Source organism: Periplaneta americana, chromosome 10 (genome assembly GCF_040183065.1).
Source record: "Periplaneta americana isolate PAMFEO1 chromosome 10, P.americana_PAMFEO1_priV1, whole genome shotgun sequence".
In the NCBI taxonomy this organism is placed as follows: domain Eukaryota; kingdom Metazoa; phylum Arthropoda; class Insecta; order Blattodea; family Blattidae; genus Periplaneta; species Periplaneta americana.
The window spans coordinates 92252944-92278009 of NC_091126.1; the positions used below are offsets into that span (position 1 = coordinate 92252944).

General features: G+C 37.5%; 1 protein-coding gene across 4 annotated transcripts in view; it reads left to right on the forward strand.

Moving 5' to 3' along the window:
• The window catches only part of LOC138707890 (26S proteasome non-ATPase regulatory subunit 10-like), a 51224-nt gene extending 32087 nt beyond the window's left edge, over positions 1–19137 (forward strand). For 3 of the 4 annotated variants that reach the window (XM_069837929.1, XM_069837930.1, XM_069837932.1), the window contains 2 exons: positions 1477–1593; positions 3653–4383. In XM_069837929.1, the coding sequence (XP_069694030.1) occupies positions 1477–1593; positions 3653–4168 (633 nt within the window). In that variant the 3' untranslated portion in view covers positions 4169–4383. Of the gene's footprint in view, positions 1–1476; positions 1594–3652; positions 4384–6088 lie in introns of those variants that run through there. The other variant, XM_069837928.1, reaches the window with a different exon arrangement.
• Positions 19138–25066: the final 5929 nt, after the last annotated feature.

Genomic DNA, 25066 nt, shown 5'->3' on the forward strand with positions numbered 1-25066 from the left:
TGAAGAAATGAGGCTTGCACTATTAACGATTCCGCCTCAGATCAGCCATCTGTGTGCAGCTAAGCAGGCCCAGTTTCGCGTTGAAGGTATGAGTAGAGTTATTTACTTAATATTAATAATGATAATGTGTATTTTCTACAGTGAATTGAAGTTCATAAATTGTTAATAAATGCAAGAGTCGATTTCTGTTTTGTAATATTGATGACAACAACAACAATAATAATAATAATAATAATAATAATAATAATAAATTTGATTACATTGCGTAATTATATTAAGAGAGTCACATCATATGTTTTTAAGGGGATTAATATTTTGGTGTGCCGTGTTGAGTCTAGGCTCGTCAACGGTGTGCCGTGAGTAGAAAAAGGTTGCGGAACACTGGCCTAACCGATTCCTAGTAGCCATAGCCTTCTATCCATCCAGTCTCCAATCTGCAGCTGTCTTTCCTTCATGGCATCATAAATGCCTTGGCTCCAGGAAGCTTTAGGTCGTCTCCTGCAGGTTTCCAATCCTATATACATTTTGGCATTCATTCTTCCTTCATCCGCTGAACATGGCATAACCATTTTGACTTACAATATTAGACTACATCAAAACACAGCAAAGAACAAACGGTGGTGGTGGTGGCAGTGGTTTACAGTTCAGCACAAAGACAATATAACAGAAACATAGTAATGATATAAATTACAATAGAAGTACAATGGAACAATTATTAAAATAATGGTAATTAAATAAAATGATAATTGCAAATGAAAGAATAGAATCATATATATGAAGAATGGAATCATATATATATATATATATATATATAGTATTACAAAGATATAGGCCTACAAGATGACGAGAATAATATTACAGTACATAACTAAACAAAAGGCATAAAAAATAATAACTGACATAAAACTCCAAAAGTATACACTACACATTAAATGGATCCAAATTCAATCCATGCAAATTAGCATATTTTATACATCTGTAGACCAGAGAGAGAGATATTTAGAATTTCTATTATAAAAATTTTTATGAAATCTTAAACGCTTAGCAGGAATACGAAGACTGATATTGCTTATGAATGATTCACAATCAATATCACCCTTAATGACTTTACAAAAAATAATCAAGAGCTTGACGTCTGGTAAATAAACTGCAGCAATTTAAATATCTGCAGTTAATCTCATGTTTATGATTGGAATTAGGTAAAAATCTATAAGAAAACAAGGAAATAAATTTTCTTTGAATATTCTCCCATTTAGCGAAGTCAGTGGAAGTAATGGAGTTCCATACAACAGATGCGTATTCAAGCTTGGATCTAACCAATGTATAGTATAAAATTATTAATAATAATAGTAATAATAATAATAATAATAATAATAATAGTAAAAATTTTCTTCTTTACTTTAAAAGACCTTTTGCTTTTAGTCATCATATGACCTAATTGATCACCCTCAGAACCAGTTTTTGTTTTTATTATAGATTAGAATGGAAAAACTAATACAAATCAGAGAAGAACTACAAGAAATGAAAGAGGAAATGCAGAAGATGAGAGAAGAATTTCTTGCAGAGCGCCTGTGGATGATCCGGGAGATAGCAGTAAGTGATGACTTGTTGTTATGGTTACAGATATGAGAGGAGTTTTAGCATTGTGGAGAGATTTGGGATTTAACTCAGGCATATTGGTACACAATCTAGTGATTAGAAGTTGTGCATTGCCATCTTTCATAGTCCCGAGGTAGAAGTTTTACACAAAAACTTCTGACCCCACCAGGGATCGAACCCATGTCAGCTAGTCTGGGGGCAGACATGCTACTGTAGAGCTAACTCAGCAGGCATAAAATATCGTACTTATGGTTAAAAATGTGACAGTAATTTCGCGAAAATTTCGTGATTTTTTTATCATAAAATGTGATACAGCCATAGACAGTCTTAATTGGCAACAACCTTATGCAAGACATTTGCAATATTCATAGTGAAATAAAGCTGTTAATAATTTTGTTTTTCAAATGCCACCAGGTTGTCATTCGACATTTCTGGTAGCTGTTAATAATAATAATAATAATAATAATAATAATAATAATAATAATAATAATAATAATATGTTTTGTAAATGAGCTTTATTGTTACTTAACTGAGTTTTATATAGAAACCAGTCATCATCAGTCCTGTAGGTCATTAGAGAGATTAGTAAAATTTACAAATAATTTGTCTCCCTATTCTTTTGCAGCTAACATCTTCAAACTAATAAATACACTGTATTTCTTCGCAATAATTTTTTTAAATGTCCATTTTCGTTTTTATAGCAGAAGTGAAGATTTTTCGCAGAAACTGCCAATTTTGGCGAAAATTCGCGACAAATTTAGTGTTATAAATTATGGTCACATTTATAATAAAACCAGCATACTGTATATGTGTTGATGCAACTCCCTGTCACATTTTGCATTTATCGCTAATAACAAAAGCACCTGACTCCGGATATTGCTGTTGATCTTCCTCTGACAGTTGCAATCATTATAAGAGAAATGAGCCTTTTTAGTAAATATGAGGTTCAGGAAGGTGAGAACAGGACTGTGAGGTCGAAGTGGGCAAAAGCATTGCTTAGGGTACAAACACGTTGGCGCCTAGCTTTAAGACTAGTCTTCTCTGCTATCAGTGTTGTGAAACACAAGGAAGCTTGATATGCACAGGGTTGAGTTTGTTTACAGCTATGGTATTTTCATTGCAGCTAGCAGCCCAGAATGGTATTTCCCACTCTGTTAAACATTTATCATGTCGTAGCTCCTATGATAGCCAACTGAGCTAGTATAGTAGGAGCCAGCGATTTTGGCAGATGGATTTTTTAAATCTGAACTCTAGAGCAAGTTACTCACCGTGGCAAGGTCAGCTGATATCTCTGCAGCAAGCAAACTGAACCTGGAATGGGTAGGACATAAGCGTAAACATGCAGGCTCGAGATCCGAGTGGACTTAGATGGACAGTCACTTCTAAAAACTATGCACATGTAGCTAAACTATAGAACTACAGTAGTCTATAATGTGTGCATGTACGTATATGAAAAGGGACCAGTTTATGTATTTAAGGTATTCTTTGAATCTGACTGTACCGTGGTGTGTTTCATAATGATGATATAAGCTGCGGGTATGAAAATATAAACAATGACTCACAACGTTATTGTCAGTCATTCATGCAGCTCACATAAACAATATTGGCTCACCTACTGGAAATGTCATTGAGGTCACCTGCCAAAATCGCTGCCTCCGACTGTAAATTAATCACACTGTAATTTTTTACTGATAGGCCAATATCTAAGGAAAGCATAAATGATTCTAGATTCAAATATTTTTTTTTTAAGTGAGAAAAAAATACTGACTCCCAAACCTTAAAAAATTGGTAAACGGCAAACTTTTTTCTTTCATGTTAGGTGGTGGTCAAAGTGAGAGAAATTTGAGAAGGAATGGAAATTACTTCTAAAAGTTATCACTGCTCAAGATCTTTACTGGTTTCCTAGTTACGACAAGTTAAGAGACAAGACTCAACCTAACGCATGTAGTTTAAAATAAAACACAAATTTGTGTGAATTAAAATCCCGGAAAGAATGACGGACGTAGAGAGAGCAAGTGCTGCAGCTAAGAGGGGCAATACTGCTTCTTTGCAGGTGCTGCTGAACTCCGGGGCAGACCTCCAGGCAACAAACTGCATCGGGAGAACTCTGCTACACAGGGCAGCAGGACGAGGGGACAAAGATATAGTGCAGGTCCTTCTGAATGCAGGCAGCCAAGTGAATGTTGCAGATCATAGTGGGTGGACGCCTTTGCACCTGGCATCAAATGGAGGCCATCTGGTTGTTTGCAGGGTTTTGCTGGGTGCTGGGGCACGAGTGGACTTGAAGGGAGGACCAGCTGGTCACACTGCACTTCATGCTGCCTCAGGAGGGGGGCACCGTGATGTGTGTGAATTGCTGCTTGCAGCTGGAGCGCAGATCAATGAACCTGATTTTGCAGACCGGCACACTGCATTGCACTATGCAGCTAAGTGGGGCAGCACTACAGTGGTCCAGTTGTTATTGCAGCATGGCGCAGATGTCAGATTAAAGGACTGGACTGGACGAACAGCCCTGGATGTTGCTCGTCTTAACAAGGAGACAAAAGTAGTGGCAATGTTGTCTACATAGTCATAATTGCTATCAGAAGCCAAACTGGTGACCATTCTGTGGGGATAAATCCAGTTGTAGAGGGCTACATTTAATTAATCACCATCTTTAAATTCAAAGTTTCTTATGTACTAATTTGTTTTATTTAGTTTGTTGTCAGCTCAATATAAAGATCAACCACTGCAGAATTCATTGTTGTAACATGGAAAGATTGAATACAACAACTAGCAGCAATAGTGGAATTTTATTTTGCTAATAATTTTCTTATTTACTCACTCATTACCCCCCCCCCCTCCGCTTTAATCCTTTATCGTCTGGTTGTTAATATATTAACCACAGACTGTATGGCTCAGCCAGGAAGTTAGTAATATTATGTTTTATTTTTAAAGTACGTTGGTATTCTTAAATTTTATGTAAAATTACACTTAACTATAGAGGATTCCACTTGAAGAAAATAGTATTGAACATATGGAGGCTGTTCCAGCAACTGTTTATAAGTATTTTTCTTGAGAACTGGGAATTAATTAGTTTAATTTAATTCATAGAACATAATTTCATTGAGAACTAGATCGATTTCATATGCTAAAATTGTGTTGCACCTCTAAAATTACCATATATTTAATTTACGAATAACAGGGTAACAGCTAAATTGATGAAATAGTCTTCCGCTCTCTTGCCAAATATCTCTGCTAAAAACATAAAGGACAAGTAGGGGTGGTACAGTTAAGGCTAAGATTTCACACTGATAAAACACGCTTATTTGAAAAAGTACACAAAATTTAACTGTCATCAAAACAACAAAGGCATTAGGTATGTACTTTTTTTTAGTAGCTTATTTTATGACACTTTATCAACATCTTAGGTTATTTAGCGTCTGAATGAGATGAAAGTGATAATGCCAGTGAAATGAGTCCGGGGTCCAACACCGAAAGTTACCCAGCATTTGCTCATATTGGGTTGATGGAAAACCCCGGAAAATACCTCAACCAGGTAACTTGCCCCGACTGGGAATTGAACCCGGGCCACCTGGTTTCACAGCTAGACGCGCTAACCATTATTCCACAGGTGTGGACATTAGGTATGTATCTTAGGTTCTTGTTTGATTATAGTGTGAAGTCAATAATGGAAAAAGTGTGCTGTACATAATCCTAAATTTGTATTATAAGCACTTCTTAACATTTTTAATAACTGAAAACGTGTGCTGCACATAATTTTCGTATTTTAAGCACCCCGTAACGTTTAATAATGGAAAATGTGTGCTGCAAATAATCTTAAATTTGTATTATAAGCTCTTCTTAACTTTTTTAATAACGGAAAAAGTGTGCTGCACATAATCTTAATTTTGTATTATAAGTGCTCTGTAACATTTAATAACGGAAAATGTGTGCTGCAAATAATCTTAAATTTGTATTAAGTGCTTCTTCAACATTTGATAATGGTAAACGTGTGCTGCACATAATCTTAAGTCTGTATTATAAGCACTTCTTAACCCAATAAAATAGCAGTTTTATTATTATTATTATTATTATTATTATTATTATTATTATTATTATTTTTAATTTTGGATCCCACAGAATACATCTATTACGGTAATAATTAATATTAGAGGAGAAAAATTCGCTCCAGCACCGGGGATCGAACCCAGGTCCTTGGTTCTACATATCAAGAGCTCTCACCATTGAGCTATGCCGAAGTTCAATCCACAGCACTGGATCGAACCCTCCTCCTCCAGTGTCTTTCCCTTTGTGGCCTGACTCCAAGTTGGGCATGTATGTTGACATTTTATATTAAGTCAACTGCCATTATACAAGCAGTGCACTCAGTTGAGTGTCTTGGTGGCTGGGATTCCACAGTAATATGCACAGTAATCTATACAGAAATATGTACTGTTCCTAGAAGAATCTACGTAAAGATTATTTATTTATTTTTTTGGTCCTACAGAATACATCAGAATCCGGATGCCTTGAAGAAAAGTGTTGAAGCAGTTATTGCTCCTCCAGGAAATAAAATCTCAATCAGAGAAGCATGCTCTGGTTTATGATGGCAAATACATTTTAAGTATGATTGTCAGATTTTACAGCTATATTCCCACCTATATGCCATGTGTTCCAAGGTACAAGAGGGTATGTTCCAAGGTACATCAACCTGTTGTACCTTTGAATACATTACATATCCCTTCGTTTTATTTTTTCCATCCTTAATAGATCTGTAAAACAGGAAAATACATAGAGGAAGTTGTAAAGGAATCTTCAGTAACTATTTCAAGCATTTTTTCATTTAAAAAATTTCATTTTCCAAAATTTAAAAAAATCAAATATGAAAAGTGTTTAAAGGTACAACAGTCTCCTCTAACTTTCGACTATGAAAATAAGCCATTTTATAATTGCTAACTTTAACCTTCTGTCGGGCGCAACGTATGTGAGAGATCCACTTCCCAGGTTTTTAAAATGTAACAGTGAGAAAGCTGTACTTCATAGTAGCTTCTTAGAATCCATTGTTGCATCACTTGATTCATTATTGACTGTCTGTTGTTAATCTTTAAATAATTTTTAATCAGAAGTATCTGAGAGATACATTTGCGTGCTCGTGTAAGTCACTGGTTTAGCAGCTTGCAGTGCTGAATGTTCTATTATTGTGTACAGGATTTTGCAGAAAAAAAAAAAGATAAAGTGTATGATCTTAACGATTGCAGGGATGTGCAAGATGTAATGAATATACTGTTGGACAAAAATAATAATGATGACAGTGAAGTACCCCAAGATGAAAGTAATACAGATTGAGGCTTTAGTGGAGACTTGAGATAACGATTCTGATACCTCTCAAAATTGTACAAATGAAGACATTGATGGCAGTCACTTCATTTCTTTATGTCTGCGTGAAAACATTTTTCATATAGTAACAGTATTGAAATGTATAGTTGTCATATGGATTATGAATGATAACCACTCTTCAACAGATGGTAAATTGTGACAAAAAAAGTTGCATTTTGAACAACAAAGTAAGCCGCCCACAAAAACAAAGAAAGATAAATTCAAACATTCATTTCATTTGTGTCAACTTCTAAGATGGATATTTTCAATATGTGAATGTGCGAGGCATTTGTATCAGCAAATGCATCTTGGAATGTGCTCAAGAACACAGTTTACCAAAGTTTCTTTGAAGATATTAGCGGTCGCGAAGTTCCAGATGATTTTACTTTGCATAAGAACTATTTCAGACTCTTCTATGAAAGACACTGGATACTATAAGATTCGACATAGATGACCATTACATGTGACTGTGTGTTGATGAGACCATGGATGCTGTGACCATTATACTCCCAATATTATTATCAGGAAGCTGGGTCCTGAACAACCTAAACAATTCCATTTAGTCTTTTGAAAATAGAGAAAAAAAACACAGCACTATAGCCTGTGTTGTTATATTAGTCCGACGTATCTTGTGGCCTAGGCAAAATCGAGGTGAAAAGTTTCTCTTCCTGCGTAGAGTTATAGACAAATTCGATGACAGCAAAGAATCATATTCAGAACAGGAAAAACATCTCTTTTCTTGCATTCATCAAAGCCAACTTTATTGCTTTTCCTGCCACTATTGAACAACTGGAGGTTGCATCTCTTCCACTATACAAGGCAATGCACATCACTGAAGCAGTTTCAAAGGAGGAAGTACCAGAGTTAGTGTGTGGTATACTCTCTTCAAAGCCTTCTGTAATGTCTTTCAACGAAATCCTGGATATGCGAATATGGAACACGTATCTGTAGCTCTCCATTGAGAAGAAATAACTTGGGGAATTACCATGGGGACCAAAAGGAATGGCATCCATAATGTACGCGCCAAAGACTTCATGCTGTGTGGAACTGACCATTTCTTGCTACAAAAGTACTGTGTATTGGAGAACAAAAGAATATCTTTCAGAACAGATAATTTCGAATGTTACAGCTTAGGACAGAAATACTTGCCACTGTCTTTCATCTGAAAAAATTGTCTACCTCCAACTTCGGCTCACTTTGTTTCCAGCGGAATTTACATGTGAACATTTCTGTGGGGAAATGGGTCTAACCTCTTAGAGTAATGTGTTGCTCTCATCTTTCTTAAGGTATTATATTACTCAATGAGGCAGTTGCCACAGATGTTGCAGTAGGTCATAACGAAGATCCTAGACTTGGAAGTTAAAGCTTTCAAGATAGTTTTTGAATTCTAATGACTACCCACTCATAATTTCATATTTAAGGTTTATTCATCTTTTATGATATGTTAATTATGTATTCAGTCATTTATTTCAAATCCTGGTTGGGACAAGTTACCTGGTTGGGGTTTTTTCCCCGGGGTTTTCCTTCAACCATTTGAAGCAGAATTGCTGGGTAACTTTCGATGTTGGACCTCGGACTCATTTCGCTATCATTAATTCACATATCATCATCCTCATCATCCATACAATAGCCTTGGTTCAGTTCATGGTGCAGAGTGCTGTACTTGTACAAGAGTGCGGCTGTTCGACTACCCAATCATTCACAAGAATAGGAGTGGTAAGTACAATAAGCTTCAGGCTGCAGTGTAAGCCTTTGGGTCCCTCCTCCATACAAAAGAGAAAAAAAAAAAAAAACGTATTTTCTCGAATAAGCCGCACATCCCACTTTTGAAAGGGGGGGGGGGAGTAGAAAAATTAAACTTTCAACAAATGTATTCAAGACAAATTACGTGTCAGTTGCCTTGCTTAATCGGCCGTTTACACAATATCCTGCAACATTAATAGCACACATCAGTAACTTAACATTTATTTTGTATGATACTGTGTGATTTGTTATAATAATTATGTAATTACTTAACTTCTTCATTCTGCGCTGTTTTAGCCATTATGATCATTGTCATTGCTTGGGCCTTCGTCTTCACTCTCATTTCTCCATACTGTACATGATAATTATGCTCTGTTCCATCCAGCTGACTGGAGATGCTACACTTTTTGATTGAAGCTCTTTTCAACAAAAGGAAGCAATATGCGTGCCCATGCATCATGGATCCATTGAAAATATAAGACGCACAAATTATACACTTATCACATTTGAACTTGACACATATATTGCTAATCCTAGCGCCATTTAACAATGTTATGAATTGAAATGCCCAAATTAATTTTAAACAGGGTTATATTTTCCGTTTTTTATTAGAGACATAATCCAATCCCCATGAAAGTCACAAAGCATTTTCACGATATATTAAAAACTATGCTTTTCCAATTCACTGCAGGCTAAAGCAAGGAGATGCACTATCACCTTTACTTTTTAACTTTGCTCTAGAATATGCTATTAGGCAAGTTCAAGATAACAGAGAGGGCTTAGAATTGAACGGGTTACATCAGCTTCTTGTCTATGCGGATGATGTGAATGTTAGGAGAAAATCCACAAATAATTAGGGAAAACATGGAAATTTTACTTGAAGCAAGTAAAGCAATAGGTTTGGAAATAAGACTAAGTATATGATTATGTCTCGCGACCAGAATATACTACAAAATGGAAATATAAAAATTAGGGATTTATCTTTCGAAGAGGTGGAAAAATTAAAATATCTTGGAGCAACAGTAACAAATATAAATGACACTTGGAAGGAAATTAAACGCAGAATAAATATGGAAAATACGTGTTATTATTCGGTTGAGAAACTTTTGTCAGCTAGTCTACTGTCAAAAAATCTGAAAGTTAGAATTTATAAAACAGTTATATTACCGGTTGTTCTGTATGGTTATGAAACTTAGACTCTCACTTTGAGAGAGGAACAGAGATTAAGGGTATTTGAGAATAAGGTGCTTAGGAAAATATTTGAGGCTAAAAGGGATGAAGTTACAGGAGAATGGAGAAAGTTACATAACACAGAACTGCATGCATTGTATTCTTCACCTGACATAATTAGGAACATTAAATCCAGACATTTGAGATGGGCAGGGCATGTAGCACATAATATGGGCGAATCCAGAAATCCATATAGAGTTAGTTGAGAGGCCGGAGGGAAGAAGACCTTTGGGGAGGCCGAGACGTAGATGGGAGGATAATATTAAAATGGATTTGAGGGAAGTGGGATATGATGATAGAGACTGGATTAATCTTGCACAGGATAGGGACCGATGGCGGGCTTATGCGAGGGTGGCAATGAACCTCTGGGTTCCTTAAAAGCCATTTGTAAGTAAATTAAAACAGAATCATATTTTTAACCCTAGCTTTGATTTTTTCTCTAATACCTGCAAATGTATAAACGAAATCTGAAAAAAAATAGATATTGTCAAGTCAAACATATCAAATAATAATCTACATGAATTCTTTACTTATCTGCATCCTCTTAATTTGTATCAGGCATAATGTTCAAGGGGTGCATGAAGTGCCCTCCCTTGGTCCACCATGGTACTATACTAAACAAGATTTTATAGGCAGGAATTGGTACTCTTGATAAGTTAGTACATGTCCCGCTCTTTTATTTCAAATTGTTCATTGTTGTAATGTAATATTTAGTTCCCGTTTATGTTGCTATTGCTGTGGGTAGACGTTTTGTATAGTATGAAGGTTTATAAAGAGCGAACATCACAATGAGCGTACAGTGCAACAAGTATTTGTCAGATAAGGAAATTCAAGAAGATTTACATAATTCATGGGACCAAAATTTTATAGTTTCAGACGAGGATGTGAGTGAAGTGGAGGATAACATCGTTGAATATAATGACACGGCTCCAGTGAGTGAAAGTGAAGATGATATGAATGATTCTGTGGCGGATAATGATAATATAAATAACACGTCCGTAAGAGAGTATGTCGCCAAATCAGGTAGACGTTACTTATCTCAACCACCCCGAGGAAGACGACGCTCCACACAAAATATTATCAGAGAACGTCTGGGTTTACGACCGGAAGGAAATGTGACCAGCATTCTGGACTCTTTTTCAAAATTTTTCACCTCCGACATCATACGTATTATTGTGCAGTACACTGATAAAGAGGCTCAACGCAAAGGAATAAATGTAACTAATGAAACAGAAATTATGTCATTGATTGGAATTTTCATTCTTATGGCTGCCAATGATGACACAAAGCTCGACTATCATGATTTGTGGTCAGAAAGATTTGGTCGACCAGTATATCTTGCAACAATGAGTCGAAATAGGTTTCGAGAACTTGTGAAAGTTATAAGATTTGACGATAAGGATACCAGAGAGGATCACAGGAAGGGAGATAAGTTTGCTCCACTTCGTGAAGTGTTTGAACTAATGAATGAAACATTTCTGCAGTATTATTGTCCAGGAGAGAGCGTAGTGATTGATGAGATGTTGTCGTTATTTAGAGGACGGTGTCCGTTCAAGGTGTTTATGAAGGAAAAACCTGGCAAATATGGTGTTCTCATCAGAATATTAGCTGACTGCAAAGAAAGGTATGTCTTGCGTATGGAGGTGTATGCGGGCAAAACAGAAGACAGTACTCCAGAATCCAGGCATCCTAAATCAATTGTGAAGAGGCTTGCGATGCCTCTAAAAGGGTCAGGTCGTAATATCACAACAGACAGATATTATACATCAGTTGAACTGGCTGAAGAACTGTACCCTGACTATGGGCTTACACTTGTTGGTACAATGCAGACTAAACGCAAACATATTCCAGAGGAATTGAAAACGACAAAAAATCGGGAGGTTTACTCTAGCAAATTCGCTTTCACAGATCTCGATACAGGAAACCCACCTGTTACTTTGGTTTCTTACGTCACCCGTGAAAAGCCCAAAAAATCCTTGTATTACTGTCTACACAGCATAAAGACGCAACTGTAGAAAATGATGGAAAGAAGAACAAATCGCATATAAATTTATTCTACAATGAAACCAAAGGCGGAGTCGACGCAATTGACCAGATGGCCAGAAAATATTCAACAAAAAGGGGTACTAGAAGATGGCCTCTGTCGGTGTTTTTCATTCTTATAGATATAGCAGCAATCAATGGTTATTGTTTGTACTTGATGAATGATCCAAACTGGGAAAAGACAAGGACAAACAGACATCGCATCTATTTGCAAGAACTTGGACTCAAACTGATAGAGCGTAAAGTACAAGACCGGGCAAAAAATGTTAGTGGCTTGAAAAACAATGTAGTGATTGCTATGGAAAACATCCTAAGCATAAAAATCAAGCCACCAGTTGCAGACACTGGAGACAATATTGCTCAAGGAACTTCAAGTGCCATTGGTAAAAAGAGATGCTATATCTGCTGGCAGGTATCAAGCAAAGAAGAGAGAAAAAATAAACTATCCAGGACTACAATTACATGCAGCAAGTGCCACAAAAGTGTATGCGGCCGTCACAACAAGAGAGTAGATATCTGTCGAAGATGTTAGGGTACTTGGTGTGAAGACTCAGACTGAAATTTTATTCCCAGGTGTATATAAAAAACTTTAATTTCAGGTGAAAATTTATTTTTTTGTGTTTTTTAATAACACTCATTTCTATTATTGTATTATTTATTGTATTTATTCGATAACATTTCATTGTATTGTTGGTTTAAATGTCATGAAAAATTATTCAAATGCAGATGAAAATGTATTATTTGTGTTCTTCAGTGTTAAGATCCATTGTATTATTTGTACAGTAATTATAATAGCATTTCATTGTATTGTTGGTTTAATAAACATCAAAAGACACTGATGCCCTATAAAAAATAATATATTCATTATTGTCAGTCCAAAATAGAAGGTAAAATATTGTTTAAATACGTAGGCACAAAGTGCCCACCCTTGGTCCAACATGGAATGGATCAAGGCATGGACCTGCTAGGGTTAATAAAGAAGCGAAAAAAAAAGGAGTTACTGAGACTCGAACACATTACGACTTAGTTTCAAGCTATCACATCGGTCTTCTAACCACATCATGAGAACAGATGTAAAATTGCTGTCATGAGTACATATGTAAAACTGCTTCTTCCTTCTCTTCCACGCCACCAGATATACAGCATAAAAACAAATGAACAAAAAACATTGTGTATACTGCTAAGGTATGGATCCCAGATTATAAATTCCAAAAGACGGGACACATAAACATTTTTTTTTTAAACTAAGATAATTAGGGTAACTCATTCTTTAAATTAAATTGCCAGCTGTACCACTGCCTCTCCTGGGTCCTATATTTTGCAGATCTATGTATCTGAGTCAAAATATTTTCGAATGGAAGTAAAAATATCCCCACTTTTATAGTCACTGAAATTATGTTTTACTGTAATTACAGCTTTCAGCATGTCAATGTTCATGCAGTTTCGTTCTTTGTTCAAACTGCACTTACAAGGGAGAATATGTGCTCTACACAGGGGCGGCTCGTCCATAAGAGCTGCGGAGCTGCAGCACTCCCTGCTTTCTAGGATCTGCAGGGTGGTCAGCTCATAGAGAGTGTGTCTTGACGGTCAGGGGTTAGAGAGGTGAAGGGAAGCAGAGGGAAACTGCCGCTGTTTAAAACCCATATCTCGCTGCAGTGGCTTGCAGAGCCAGGCCACAAGGGATCTTTCCTCTCCTCCCACACCACTATTGTAATGCTGCGTCAAATGGATTCTCTATTCCCTTGAAACCTAATGACAAAATTTTTTATTTTCTCTTCACAGAGGCTACTTATTGTTGTAGAATCTTATCGAGTTAATATAACGAAATTAATATTCTCTTTTGCCTTATTATTACGTATATATCCAGCCTCCAGCAGAACCTAATATTTGCCTTAACTCAGAATGATTGCACGAGTAGAATCCTTTTGATATAGCACGTAAAATACGAAAGAAACTTCTTTTCCAGTTTTAGAAAATTGTTGACCAGTATATCTGAGTGTTGCTTTGGTGTGACGTCTTAATACCGTAACTTAACCAGTGCAAATTTGCAAGCATGAGTGTGTGTGAATTACAGAATATTAATTTTATTTTTCTCAACTTTCCCTTGCGGAGAATATTGATGTAATGAAGTGAAATTAAAGGGTCGTCCGTTACCCGACTTAAATCTTCTCAAGCTTCATCCAGCCGAAATAGTGCATATATGTAAGGAAGTATAACAATGAAATTTACGCTAAGCATTTGTGGTTACATGGATGTGAACAAAAAAAAATCTGTATTTTGTTTTCCTTGCCTCCTCTTCGGTGGTGATGCTGCATGGACTAGGAGTGGTGTGACAGATTTAGGACATTTGCCCCTAAAAAGCAAAATGCACGAATCTTCGCAGTCTCACCTGAAAAATGTTGTTTCATTGGCTATGTTGCACAACTCATACTGCTGTGCAATTAAGTGAAACAAACATTCTCAAACATAATCAAGAAGTGAGAAAAAATCGTGAAATTATTTTTAAAAAAATATTGATTGTATCAAATTTTGTGGCCAATGTGAACTTCCCCTTAGGGGACATGATGAAAAAACAATTCAAAAAACCCTGATGTGTTTCGTGGGTTGCTACAGTTCGCGAGTAATTTAAATGAGCCTCTCAAAAATCATTTGGAACATGCCACTGTTTAAGGTTATTCTAAGACAATTCAGAATGAACTGGTAGATTGTAAGTTGAGTGTCTGCTGATCTGAAATTCAGACCGAAATCGATGGTATTAGTTTTTCTTAGGGATTAGCAAATGTTCCCACAGACATCTCCCAACTAAGTCAGGAAGTTTTGGTTATTCGATATGTAGTGCATTTATTTTTGTCCTATACTTATTAGTAATGGTATCAAGAAGTGAAATTTGTATGTACCGAAATCTACTGCAGCTCTCCCAATCACAAGTTCACGAGCCGCCACTGGCTCTACAGCAACTTTGGTTCCCAGAATACAAAATGAGAATTCCAACAGTTTGCTAATGTTTTCAAGTGATACACCCTCTTGTTTAAAATACTGAAACACTTCCTGCCAGCGCTTGATAGGAGATAATTTGTTTCCTAGAACACCTTTCTAATGTCCACGTAATGCATATCATATTATATATTTTCATTAATGGAACAATCAAATTTCTTGTTAATCATAAATTTGAGGGAGTTCTGTAAATCTTCTCATGTATAAGGCTTCTTTAGAGAAGTCTATGACAAACAAGTTAAATCATCAAATTCCATTCCTTTGCATAATATTCTATGAAATTGTCATAAAAATCGTGGGTCATAGACTCTACTAAATTTTGTTTACTAATTCCACCTTCAGCTTCTAACAGTGAGAAGTTTTTTGGCTTCCAATGTGTGGAAGTTGCTTGTCTTTCCGTGATCTATCTTCATGATCATATCTTTTGTTTTCCACTGTACATCTACTCCTGAAATATCATGTTCATATATGAAAGTTACACGGGAATAACGATCAAGGTCTATTTTAGAAAGTTTCGAGAAAAACGAAATTTAAAGTTTAAGGACTTAGTACTTAGTTAGGTGTATATTTAATAGAAATTGACATAGTGGAATGTAAAGAACGATGATTTCTTATTAATTATACAACGACATTTTGTTCAAAATTTGGATGGCAACAATGGAAAATGCAATATATACAAACAATGTGTAAACTTCCAAAATAAGAACAATCAAGGTCCAAATAGGAAACTTCGAGATACATGGGTTACAGCGTGCATTATAGTGAAACACCACTTCTAACTCAAACATTTAATTTGTTTTTTGCCGTTTTATGTATAATTTCAGAATATACTGTAATTCTCGTTTGCCTTTCATTGGTCTTATACTGCAGGACTGCAGAACTGCTTCTTTATTTGGAAGTCATTGAATGTTGCCGTTTTGAAATGTGTCATCATATAAAGCAATTGAAAATTTTCAACTCTTTCACATTGTTCTTCTTCTGATTTCTTTTCAGTGGTTTGAAATATGATTAAAATGTGATAAATAAAGTCAAAGATAAAATAATTTTGACAAATAAAATAGAAACTCAATATATACGGTAGCTTTCTTATCGTCCACTTGATGATTATCAGGAACACCTTTTTAGTATCTTATTTTACATTCTGGATTGCAATGGACCTCTAGGCGAAAGGGCTTTCTTTTTGCAGTAGCTGTACAGAAATTCTCCCCATCCATAAAATAGTACTTCTATCTTGCAATCAACTATGAAGACTGGTTAAGTTTCTTCCTAGGATTAGCAATCTCATGTCACTTGTCATCAGGAAACTCACATCTTATCTTCTGGTGTATAAATTCCGTATTATTATTACTATTATTATTATTATTATTATTATTATTATTATTGCACTCGAGGTACGAATGGCCTCTTCTTGAAAATGTTGCCGACAGACAATAAAATTTCTTCATTATACGAGGCCTGTCTAAAAAGTATCCGACCTTTAGCCACAAAAAATATTTCAAATACCTGACGAGGTTGGGACCCTAATCCCCTTCAAAGTAGGCCCCTTGTGCTTGCACACACTTAGCCCACCGATCCTTCCACTGCCGGAAACACCTCTGGAAGTCTTCTTTTGGAATGGTGTTCAGCTCCGTCGTCGCGTTCCGCATTATCTCTTCTCTACTCTCAAAACGGGATCCTTTCAGTGGTGTCTTCAATTTTGGAAACAACCAGAAGTCGCAAGGAGCCAGGTCTGGAGAGTAGGGAGGTTGGCGAACGGTTGTAATTCCATGTTTGGCCAAGAAAGTGTGGATCAATTGGGATGAATGTGCGGGGGCGTTGTCGTGATGCAAGTGCCAGTTGTTCGCCGTCCACATGTCTGGTCTTTTGTGCCGAACTGCATCATGGAGTCGCCGGAGAACATCGTGATAGTACTCTTTTGTCACCGTTTGTCCTTCCGGTGCATATTCGTGATGCACAATTCCACGGACATCAAAGAAAACGGTCAGCATCACCTTGATTTTGCTTCGCACCTGCCACGCTTTCTTCGGCCTTGGGGAGACTCGGGATGCTTCCATTGCGACGACTGTCTTTTTGTTTCTGGGTCGTACCCGTACACCCATGACTCATCTCCAGTTATCACGGTGTTCAGAAACCCAGGATCAGTGTTGGCGGTGTCCAGAAGTTCCTGTGCAATGTCACAACGGAGGTCTTTTTGTTCTGGGGACAACAACTTGGGCACGAATTTCGCAGCCACTCGGTTCATGTTCAAATCATCACGCAAAATTGCATGTGCAGAATCTTTACTCACTCCAACCTCTGCGGCAATCTCCCGCACGGTCAAACGATGATCTGCCATCACCAAATTTCGCACCCTCTATACAACAGCTGCACTCCGAGCAGTTTGGGGCCTGCCACAACGCTGCTCACTCTCTGCTGATGTGCGGCCATCTTTGAATCGGTTGAACCACTCCTTAATTTGTGTTACACCCATCACATCTTCCCCAAACACCTGCTGAATCTTACGAATTGTTTGACTTTGAGAATCACCAAGCTTTTGACAAAATTTGATGCAGTATCTTTGCTCAATTCGTTCAGTCATCTTGCGAGAAAACTAAATCCGACAAACACTTAGAACAGCACCTTACTTGGCGACCACCAGCCAGTGACTGGCACAAGCGAATGCGGTGAAAAAATTCAAGCATGCGCATTACGGTTCCTCCTTCCACTGTGCACAGTGGCGCCGCCTTAGAATCACTACTTTGCGCGGGAAAATTTAAGGTCGAATACATTTTAGACAGGCCTCGTATGTACTAAGAAATGGAAAAATCGGATCACGATAAAAATTTTTATTCTGTCCTCAACAGGATTCAGAGACCATAATGATAATGAATTCACGCACAGTCAGGCAGAATTTCAAAACAGAAATACCACAACATTAAGCATACTTCATCAGGCACTTTGTTCGAAACCGTTTCATCATATGTACAAAATACAGATTTCCCAGTAGAAAGTGTATAGACTTAAAACGAAAAAACTATAGCTTCCTGTGGTATTATGCTTCACTTGTTGAAATTTTAGGAATCGGAAGATTCTTCTGGTAAAATCAATACAAATTGCTTCCTTAATCATAGACTTTCTGGATTTCAAACATATCCAAACATTCAGAATGCTTTACCTCATACAAAGTATCAAAGTATCTCATACAAAGTCATTGTGAGATATGGTTTTTGTTTATTCAAATTGTGTATCTGAGTTGCATTTTTATCGTTTATTTCTAATTCAAGTTGAGATATATTGGGTCTAAATTTATCGCAAATACATGCGTCTGTAATACCCAAAACTTATATTGTACTAATTCACAAAAATCAATGGATAATTCTTGTATGACCTCATAGTATTTATAATGATAAGCCTTGTCAGGTGAGCATTCTATGTAGCATTGGAAGCCATTAGATTTCATTCCCTCATTAATCTACTCCTTCCTATAAGTAAAGTATTCTGAGAACATCTCAATCCTGAACACTTAAACAAGCATCTGCTGTAACTTGACTCATGGTCTGTATTCTTTTTAACGAGTTAGAAGTACATCAAAAAAAGTTTTACTTTCTTTGTACTCGCATTCTGCATAGCTATATTCTCTGTTATTTCTGATACCTCCATTTCACTTATGACTTAATTTTAAGGTAACATCCGGAACAACTAACAAGCCTGAAAGAATGTCCATGAAACAAGCTGTAAATAAGACCTTGTTTACTTTAGTGCGAAAAATAACCATTGCATTCTTACTCAACAGTGGACAAGTATGAAATTATTGTGTGTGTGTGTGTGTGTTTTTTTTTTTTTTTTTTTTTTATTTCATCATACAACATGTTCCATTACACAGCGTAATACTACATGCCTTGGTTTTCTTATTAAGTTTTTATAAATATTTTTCTTATTTATATACTATGCAGTAATAATAGTTAATGTTCGGGATGTTTGGCCAGTTTTATAGTTCATATTCATAGATAATAACTATTGTTTTTGTCAAAAAACAAATAAATAAATAAAGAGAAAATAAAAAAAAGAAAAATAAACATATCCGTTATCTTATTTTTTTTGTGTGTGTGTGTGTGTGTGTGTGTGTGTGTGTGTGTGTGTGTGTGTGTGTGTGTGTGTGTGTGTGTGTGTGTGTGTGTGTGTGTGTGTGTGTGTGTGTGTGTGTGTGTGTGTGTGTGTGTGTGTGTGTGTGTGTGTGTGTGTGTGTGTGTGTGTGTGTGTGTGTGTGTGTGTGTGTGTGTGTGTGTGTGTGTGTGTGTGTGTGTGTGTGTGTGTGTGTGTGTGTGTGTGTGTGTGTGTGTGTGTGTGTGTGTGTGTGTGTGTGTGTGTGTGTGTGTGTGTGTGTGTGTGTGTGTGTGTGTGTGTGTGTGTGTGTGTGTGTGTGTGTGTGTGTGTGTGTGTGTGTGTGTGTGTGTGTGTGTGTGTGTGTGTGTGTGTGTGTGTGTGTGTGTGTGTGTGTGTGTGTGTGTGTGTGTGTGTGTGTGTGTGTGTGTGTGTGTGTGTGTGTGTGTGTGTGTGTGTGTGTGTGTGTGTGTGTGTGTGTGTGTGTGTGTGTGTGTGTGTGTGTGTGTGTGTGTGTGTGTGTGTGTGTGTGTGTGTGTGTGTGTGTGTGTGTGTGTGTGTGTGTGTGTGTGTGTGTGTGTGTGTGTGTGTGTGTGTGTGTGTGTGTGTGTGTGTGTGTGTGTGTGTGTGTGTGTGTGTGTGTGTGTGTGTGTGTGTGTGTGTGTGTGTGTGTGTGTGTGTGTGTGTGTGTGTGTGTGTGTGTGTGTGTGTGTGTGTGTGTGTGTGTGTGTGTGTGTGTGTGTGTGTGTGTGTGTGTGTGTGTGTGTGTGTGTGTGTGTGTGTGTGTGTGTGTGTGTGTGTGTGTGTGTGTGTGTGTGTGTGTGTGTGTGTGTGTGTGTGTGTGTGTGTGTGTGTGTGTGTGTGTGTGTGTGTGTGTGTGTGTGTGTGTGTGTGTGTGTGTGTGTGTGTGTGTGTGTGTGTGTGTGTGTGTGTGTGTGTGTGTGTGTGTGTGTGTGTGTGTGTGTGTGTGTGTGTGTGTGTGTGTGTGTGTGTGTGTGTGTGTGTGTGTGTGTGTGTGTGTGTGTGTGTGTGTGTGTGTGTGTGTGTGTGTGTGTGTGTGTGTGTGTGTGTGTGTGTGTGTGTGTGTGTGTGTGTGTGTGTGTGTGTGTGTGTGTGTGTGTGTGTGTGTGTGTGTGTGTGTGTGTGTGTGTGTGTGTGTGTGTGTGTGTGTGTGTGTGTGTGTGTGTGTGTGTGTGTGTGTGTGTGTGTGTGTGTGTGTGTGTGTGTGTGTGTGTGTGTGTGTGTGTGTGTGTGTGTGTGTGTGTGTGTGTGTGTGTGTGTGTGTGTGTGTGTGTGTGTGTGTGTGTGTGTGTGTGTGTGTGTGTGTGTGTGTGTGTGTGTGTGTGTGTGTGTGTGTGTGTGTGTGTGTGTGTGTGTGTGTGTGTGTGTGTGTGTGTGTGTGTGTGTGTGTGTGTGTGTGTGTGTGTGTGTGTGTGTGTGTGTGTGTGTGTGTGTGTGTGTGTGTGTGTGTGTGTGTGTGTGTGTGTGTGTGTGTGTGTGTGTGTGTGTGTGTGTGTGTGTGTGTGTGTGTGTGTGTGTGTGTGTGTGTGTGTGTGTGTGTGTGTGTGTGTGTGTGTGTGTGTGTGTGTGTGTGTCCACACTAAGAGTGTACAGAAATAATAGCTTATAATTCCTTAAGATAAAGCTCAACCAATAGGAAAACTATCCAAGATTTCATTTCATACCTTTTCCATGGCCATTGTTGTGTGCAATGTTTCCTTTCAAGCTTATTGTTGCATGAATGAAAATTTGCATTTATCAGTCTAGTTCCTTGTTAATAGAGATGTGGGCGGTACAGCAAAGAGTTCAATGCATGCTCTGGTTTGCAAAATTGAATTCAGTTACACATGCTCCGCAGGGCATACGGAGGGAATGGAATATGGATCCTCCTACACGCAAATCCATTTACAAGTGAGATAGAACTCTACGAGATAATGGAAGCTTGATTTCAAAGACAGGGAAACATTCTAAAAAGCATGTGGCCGAAATGACTGTGGATCAGGTGCGTGAATCATTTGCTAGAAGCCCCTGTAAATCAATTAGGCAGGCTAGTAGGGAACTGCAGATTCCTCATTCAACAGTTTGCAAGATTCTACCTTTTTTTTTTCTTTATAAATTTAGACCGGCCAGAGGCTGTTTACCGAAGTTATTTTTGTTTTCTGTTTTCTTTTTCATTTGTTTCCTTTTTGTTTTTACTGACACTAATACAAAAACAACACCCATGCCCGAGGCGGGACTCGAACCCACAACCCTTCGGACCAAGCGATAGAGACATGCCATGCCCCTACCGCCGACTTGCTCGAACGTCTCCGTACGTGTGCTTATACAAACTTCGGCTCCTTCATCAACTCAAACCAGATGATTGTCGCAAGAGAGCTAATTTCTGTGATGAGATGATTCAGCATATTGATGAAAATCCCAGGTATGCCGATTTGTTGCTATTCAGTGATGAAGCAACCTGTCACGTTTGTGGGAAGATTAATCGTCATAATTGTCGATATTTGATTCAATCATATCTACAACCTGGAAGAATAATCTTCTGTAGAAAGACTTCCTTTCTTCCCTGAGATAATATCAATTCGAATCTTTTTCCTTGGCGGATCTTAATTCTTTTCCTCATCAATATACACTCAGGGACAAAAAAACCGGACACTTCTATATTTGCTTGTATTTTGTTGCCAATTATTTCAAAATGAAACAAAACCCATTTAAACAAAATAATGTTTCATTTTGCACCTTATATGACAAGATTTGAAAAAAAAAAAAAAAATCTCTGATGAGAAAATTTACAAAAAATTACAAAGGGCGTATAAATATGGCATCGTTTGGTCTAACTGTTTTTCCATTTTATGGTGCCTTAAACATTAAAAATTCTTTTTAGTAACGGGTATTACTCCCTCTGGCTTGAATAACTGCATCCATATGTCTTGGCATGCTCTCAATTTGGTTAGCAATGTCTTCTTGAGGAATAAGTTCCCATTCTTCGCCAAGTGCTCGTCTCAACTCTTGTAACGATTCTGGTCTCGGTCGTCTATTCTTAACACGCCGTCCCAGCATGTCCCACACGTCACGTGTTCAATTGGGTTCATGTCTGGACTCCTTGCTGGCCATGGAAGAACATGGATTCCCACTTCTTGGAGATAATTTCCGACCGCATGGGCAATATGCGGCCGTGCATTATCATGCATTAAAACAAATTTATCGCCTACAAATTGGGCAAATGGCACAACTTGATCAGCCAAACATTCATTTATATACCTATCAGCTGTTAGTCTTCCATTTTCAGCAAAAACCAACTCTGTACGAGCATCCGTACACACTCCTGCCCAAACCATCACTCCACCACCTCCATACGGCACATTTTCGGAAATGCAACACTGTGAAAATCGTTCTCCCCTCCTTCTCCAAAGTCTTTCACGTCCATCATGTGAGCACAGATTGAAATGGGACTCAACGGTGAGCAGAACACAGCTCCACTGTCCATTTCTCCAATCCCTGTGATCATTTGCAAAATGCAGTCATTCAACTCGATGCATCCTGAGAAGTCTGGGACCAGTTACAGGTCTACTTGCTATCAGTCCACTTGCTTTCAACCTCCTTCTAACTGTTTTGGCCGAAATTGGGCGTCCATGCATGTTAACAAATTGCTGGGCTACACTAGTAGCTGGCAGGTTGCGCTCCCTATGAACTCTCAACACCATATACCTGTCTTCATTTGGACTTGTAGCTCTTGGACGACCCGAACCTGGTCTTCTGGTTTATTCTAGGGTCTCCCTATACCGTTTTATGGTATCATGGGTTGTGCTTCTAGCCATATTCATAACATTTGCAATGTAACGTACACTGCGTCCATCATCGTAAAGGGCCACATCTTCAGGTCGCATCTTGTTTTAAGACAAATGTTACAACCCCACTTAAACTCAGAAAATGTAAAAATAAAGAAATAACGAATGATAACGATAATGAAGCACAAAATGGTTGAGACAAAATTGTTATAGCTGAGACTCCGAAAGCAAAATTGGAATATTTGGTTGTAATGGCTTGTTTATAAAACAAAAAACAATAAACAATGTATACACGTCTCCATAACAACAGATGGCTACCATAATATTGTATGAGAAGATAATATTTTGCAAAATACCAGCAAATATTAAAGTGTCCGGTTTTTTTTGTCCCTGAGTGTATTTATTCCTGAGTGAATCAAAATTCTCACGGAGTTCTGAGAGATAATACTGAAAATTCAGTAGTTTGATTTGGCAAAAGGCAATACCACAAATCTTCTTCGGCAAAATCTGGAATAGAATATCAGTTTCTGGAAATATCGCTGAAGTAAAAGTGAGAAAAAAATTAAAATAATTTTCCAAAATTGAGCAAAGACCTCGAGCACTACAGACTTTCATTATCCTATTTGTCAGCATTATCAATAATTGAACTCATTACTTTCACAATAACATCATGGTGTTTATGTGTAGTTTCACTAGCCTGCTGTTATGAAACCATCATGTTTGAGCTACAGTTGGAAATCTCTTATTCATCTCAGCATCAAGTAAAGCTGTTCTTTTCGTTGATTTTGAGAAAAATGCCCAGAAACTTGAAAGATTGAGCAATGCTTTATGAAACCAAGAGAGAAAGGACTAAGTTCAATTTATGTGAACAAATTGTTTGAGGCAGGGGCATATTTTGCGGGCTACCGGCGGTAGCCCAAGGAAATTACAAAAGAAAAAGTTTATAATATAACAATGTAATAATTTTGTATTATTAGTTTTACCATAGTAATTAAAATTAAAGTAATTGTGTAATAATAGGTTCAGCGGTAGCCCAAACCCTTTAACCAGTATACGCCACTGATTTGAGGACACTTTTCTTTCACCTTAGCTTGAAGACCATTTTGTTCCCCCTGATATTACCCTGCACCATCATAGGTTTGGACTACAAGTTTCTTGTCACTATGAAACTTTCGTAAATCTTGAAATACATGCTCCACCAGGGCAATAGCTGTGTGACCGTTACTAACATTCTTAAATTCCAGAAACTTTTCTTCAATAGAGCCATTTTTTTCATGTACTTAACAGTACTCGGCAACTGTAATGTCTGCAGTCTCATCTATGATAATAGATACAAAGGGGGATTCCTCGATTTGTTTTTTTTTTTATTTCTGCTATCATAAGTTCAGAAATATGTAGATTAAATTACATCATTCTGCACATCGCTGGACAAACCACAAAACACGGTTGCATTTGATAAGTGATGCTTCATTTCCATGTCATCCTCAGCCAATTGATTATAAAATTCTACATAGTTGTCTTTGTCTGCAATTCATCGTGCCCTCTAAAGTCTAGCTCCTGCTTTCCTAGAAAGCATACAGTTCTAGCACATGGCCAAGTATTCTCCTGTTCTTTTTTACTTTTTCGTTGTATGTATCAATAGATGATCGAAATTGCTGGCTTAAGACACATTCTATTCTTATCTCACCAAATTGTTTTAACTGTTTAAGGCATGTTAAATGATGGTAAGAAATTTTTTTAGCTTTTTTGCTTAAATCATCCAGGCCAATTTTGTCCCAAATGTTCTTCTCGGGGTTGAATAAAAGATAGGGCAAGCAGAATAGTTTTTTTTTTTAATGCATCCACATAACCAGCAAACTGTCTGATACGTATTTGTGTTAAAAGTCTTGTGAAAATCTTACGAGTTTTAGAATGAGTAAATCATTAAGAGGTTGTGTAGACCTACCATTTTATATTATTTATGATTTTTCTTGAAATGAAAGAGAGCTAAATGAGCATAATACAAGTTTCTCAATGGCACATTCACAAATAACCAGGTCGGCACAGCTCTGTTCTATGCCAACACCCAGGCAGCCATTTCCGGCCTCCTTGCTTCCAAGATGCTCCGTCATCACATAAAACCAAAGATTCTTCGTGTATAACAAACACAGGCAACGTGGCTGTTCTGTCCTTTCATTGACAAACTCACACAAAGTAATATTTAGGAAGTCCTTCCCATAATATTACACCATAAG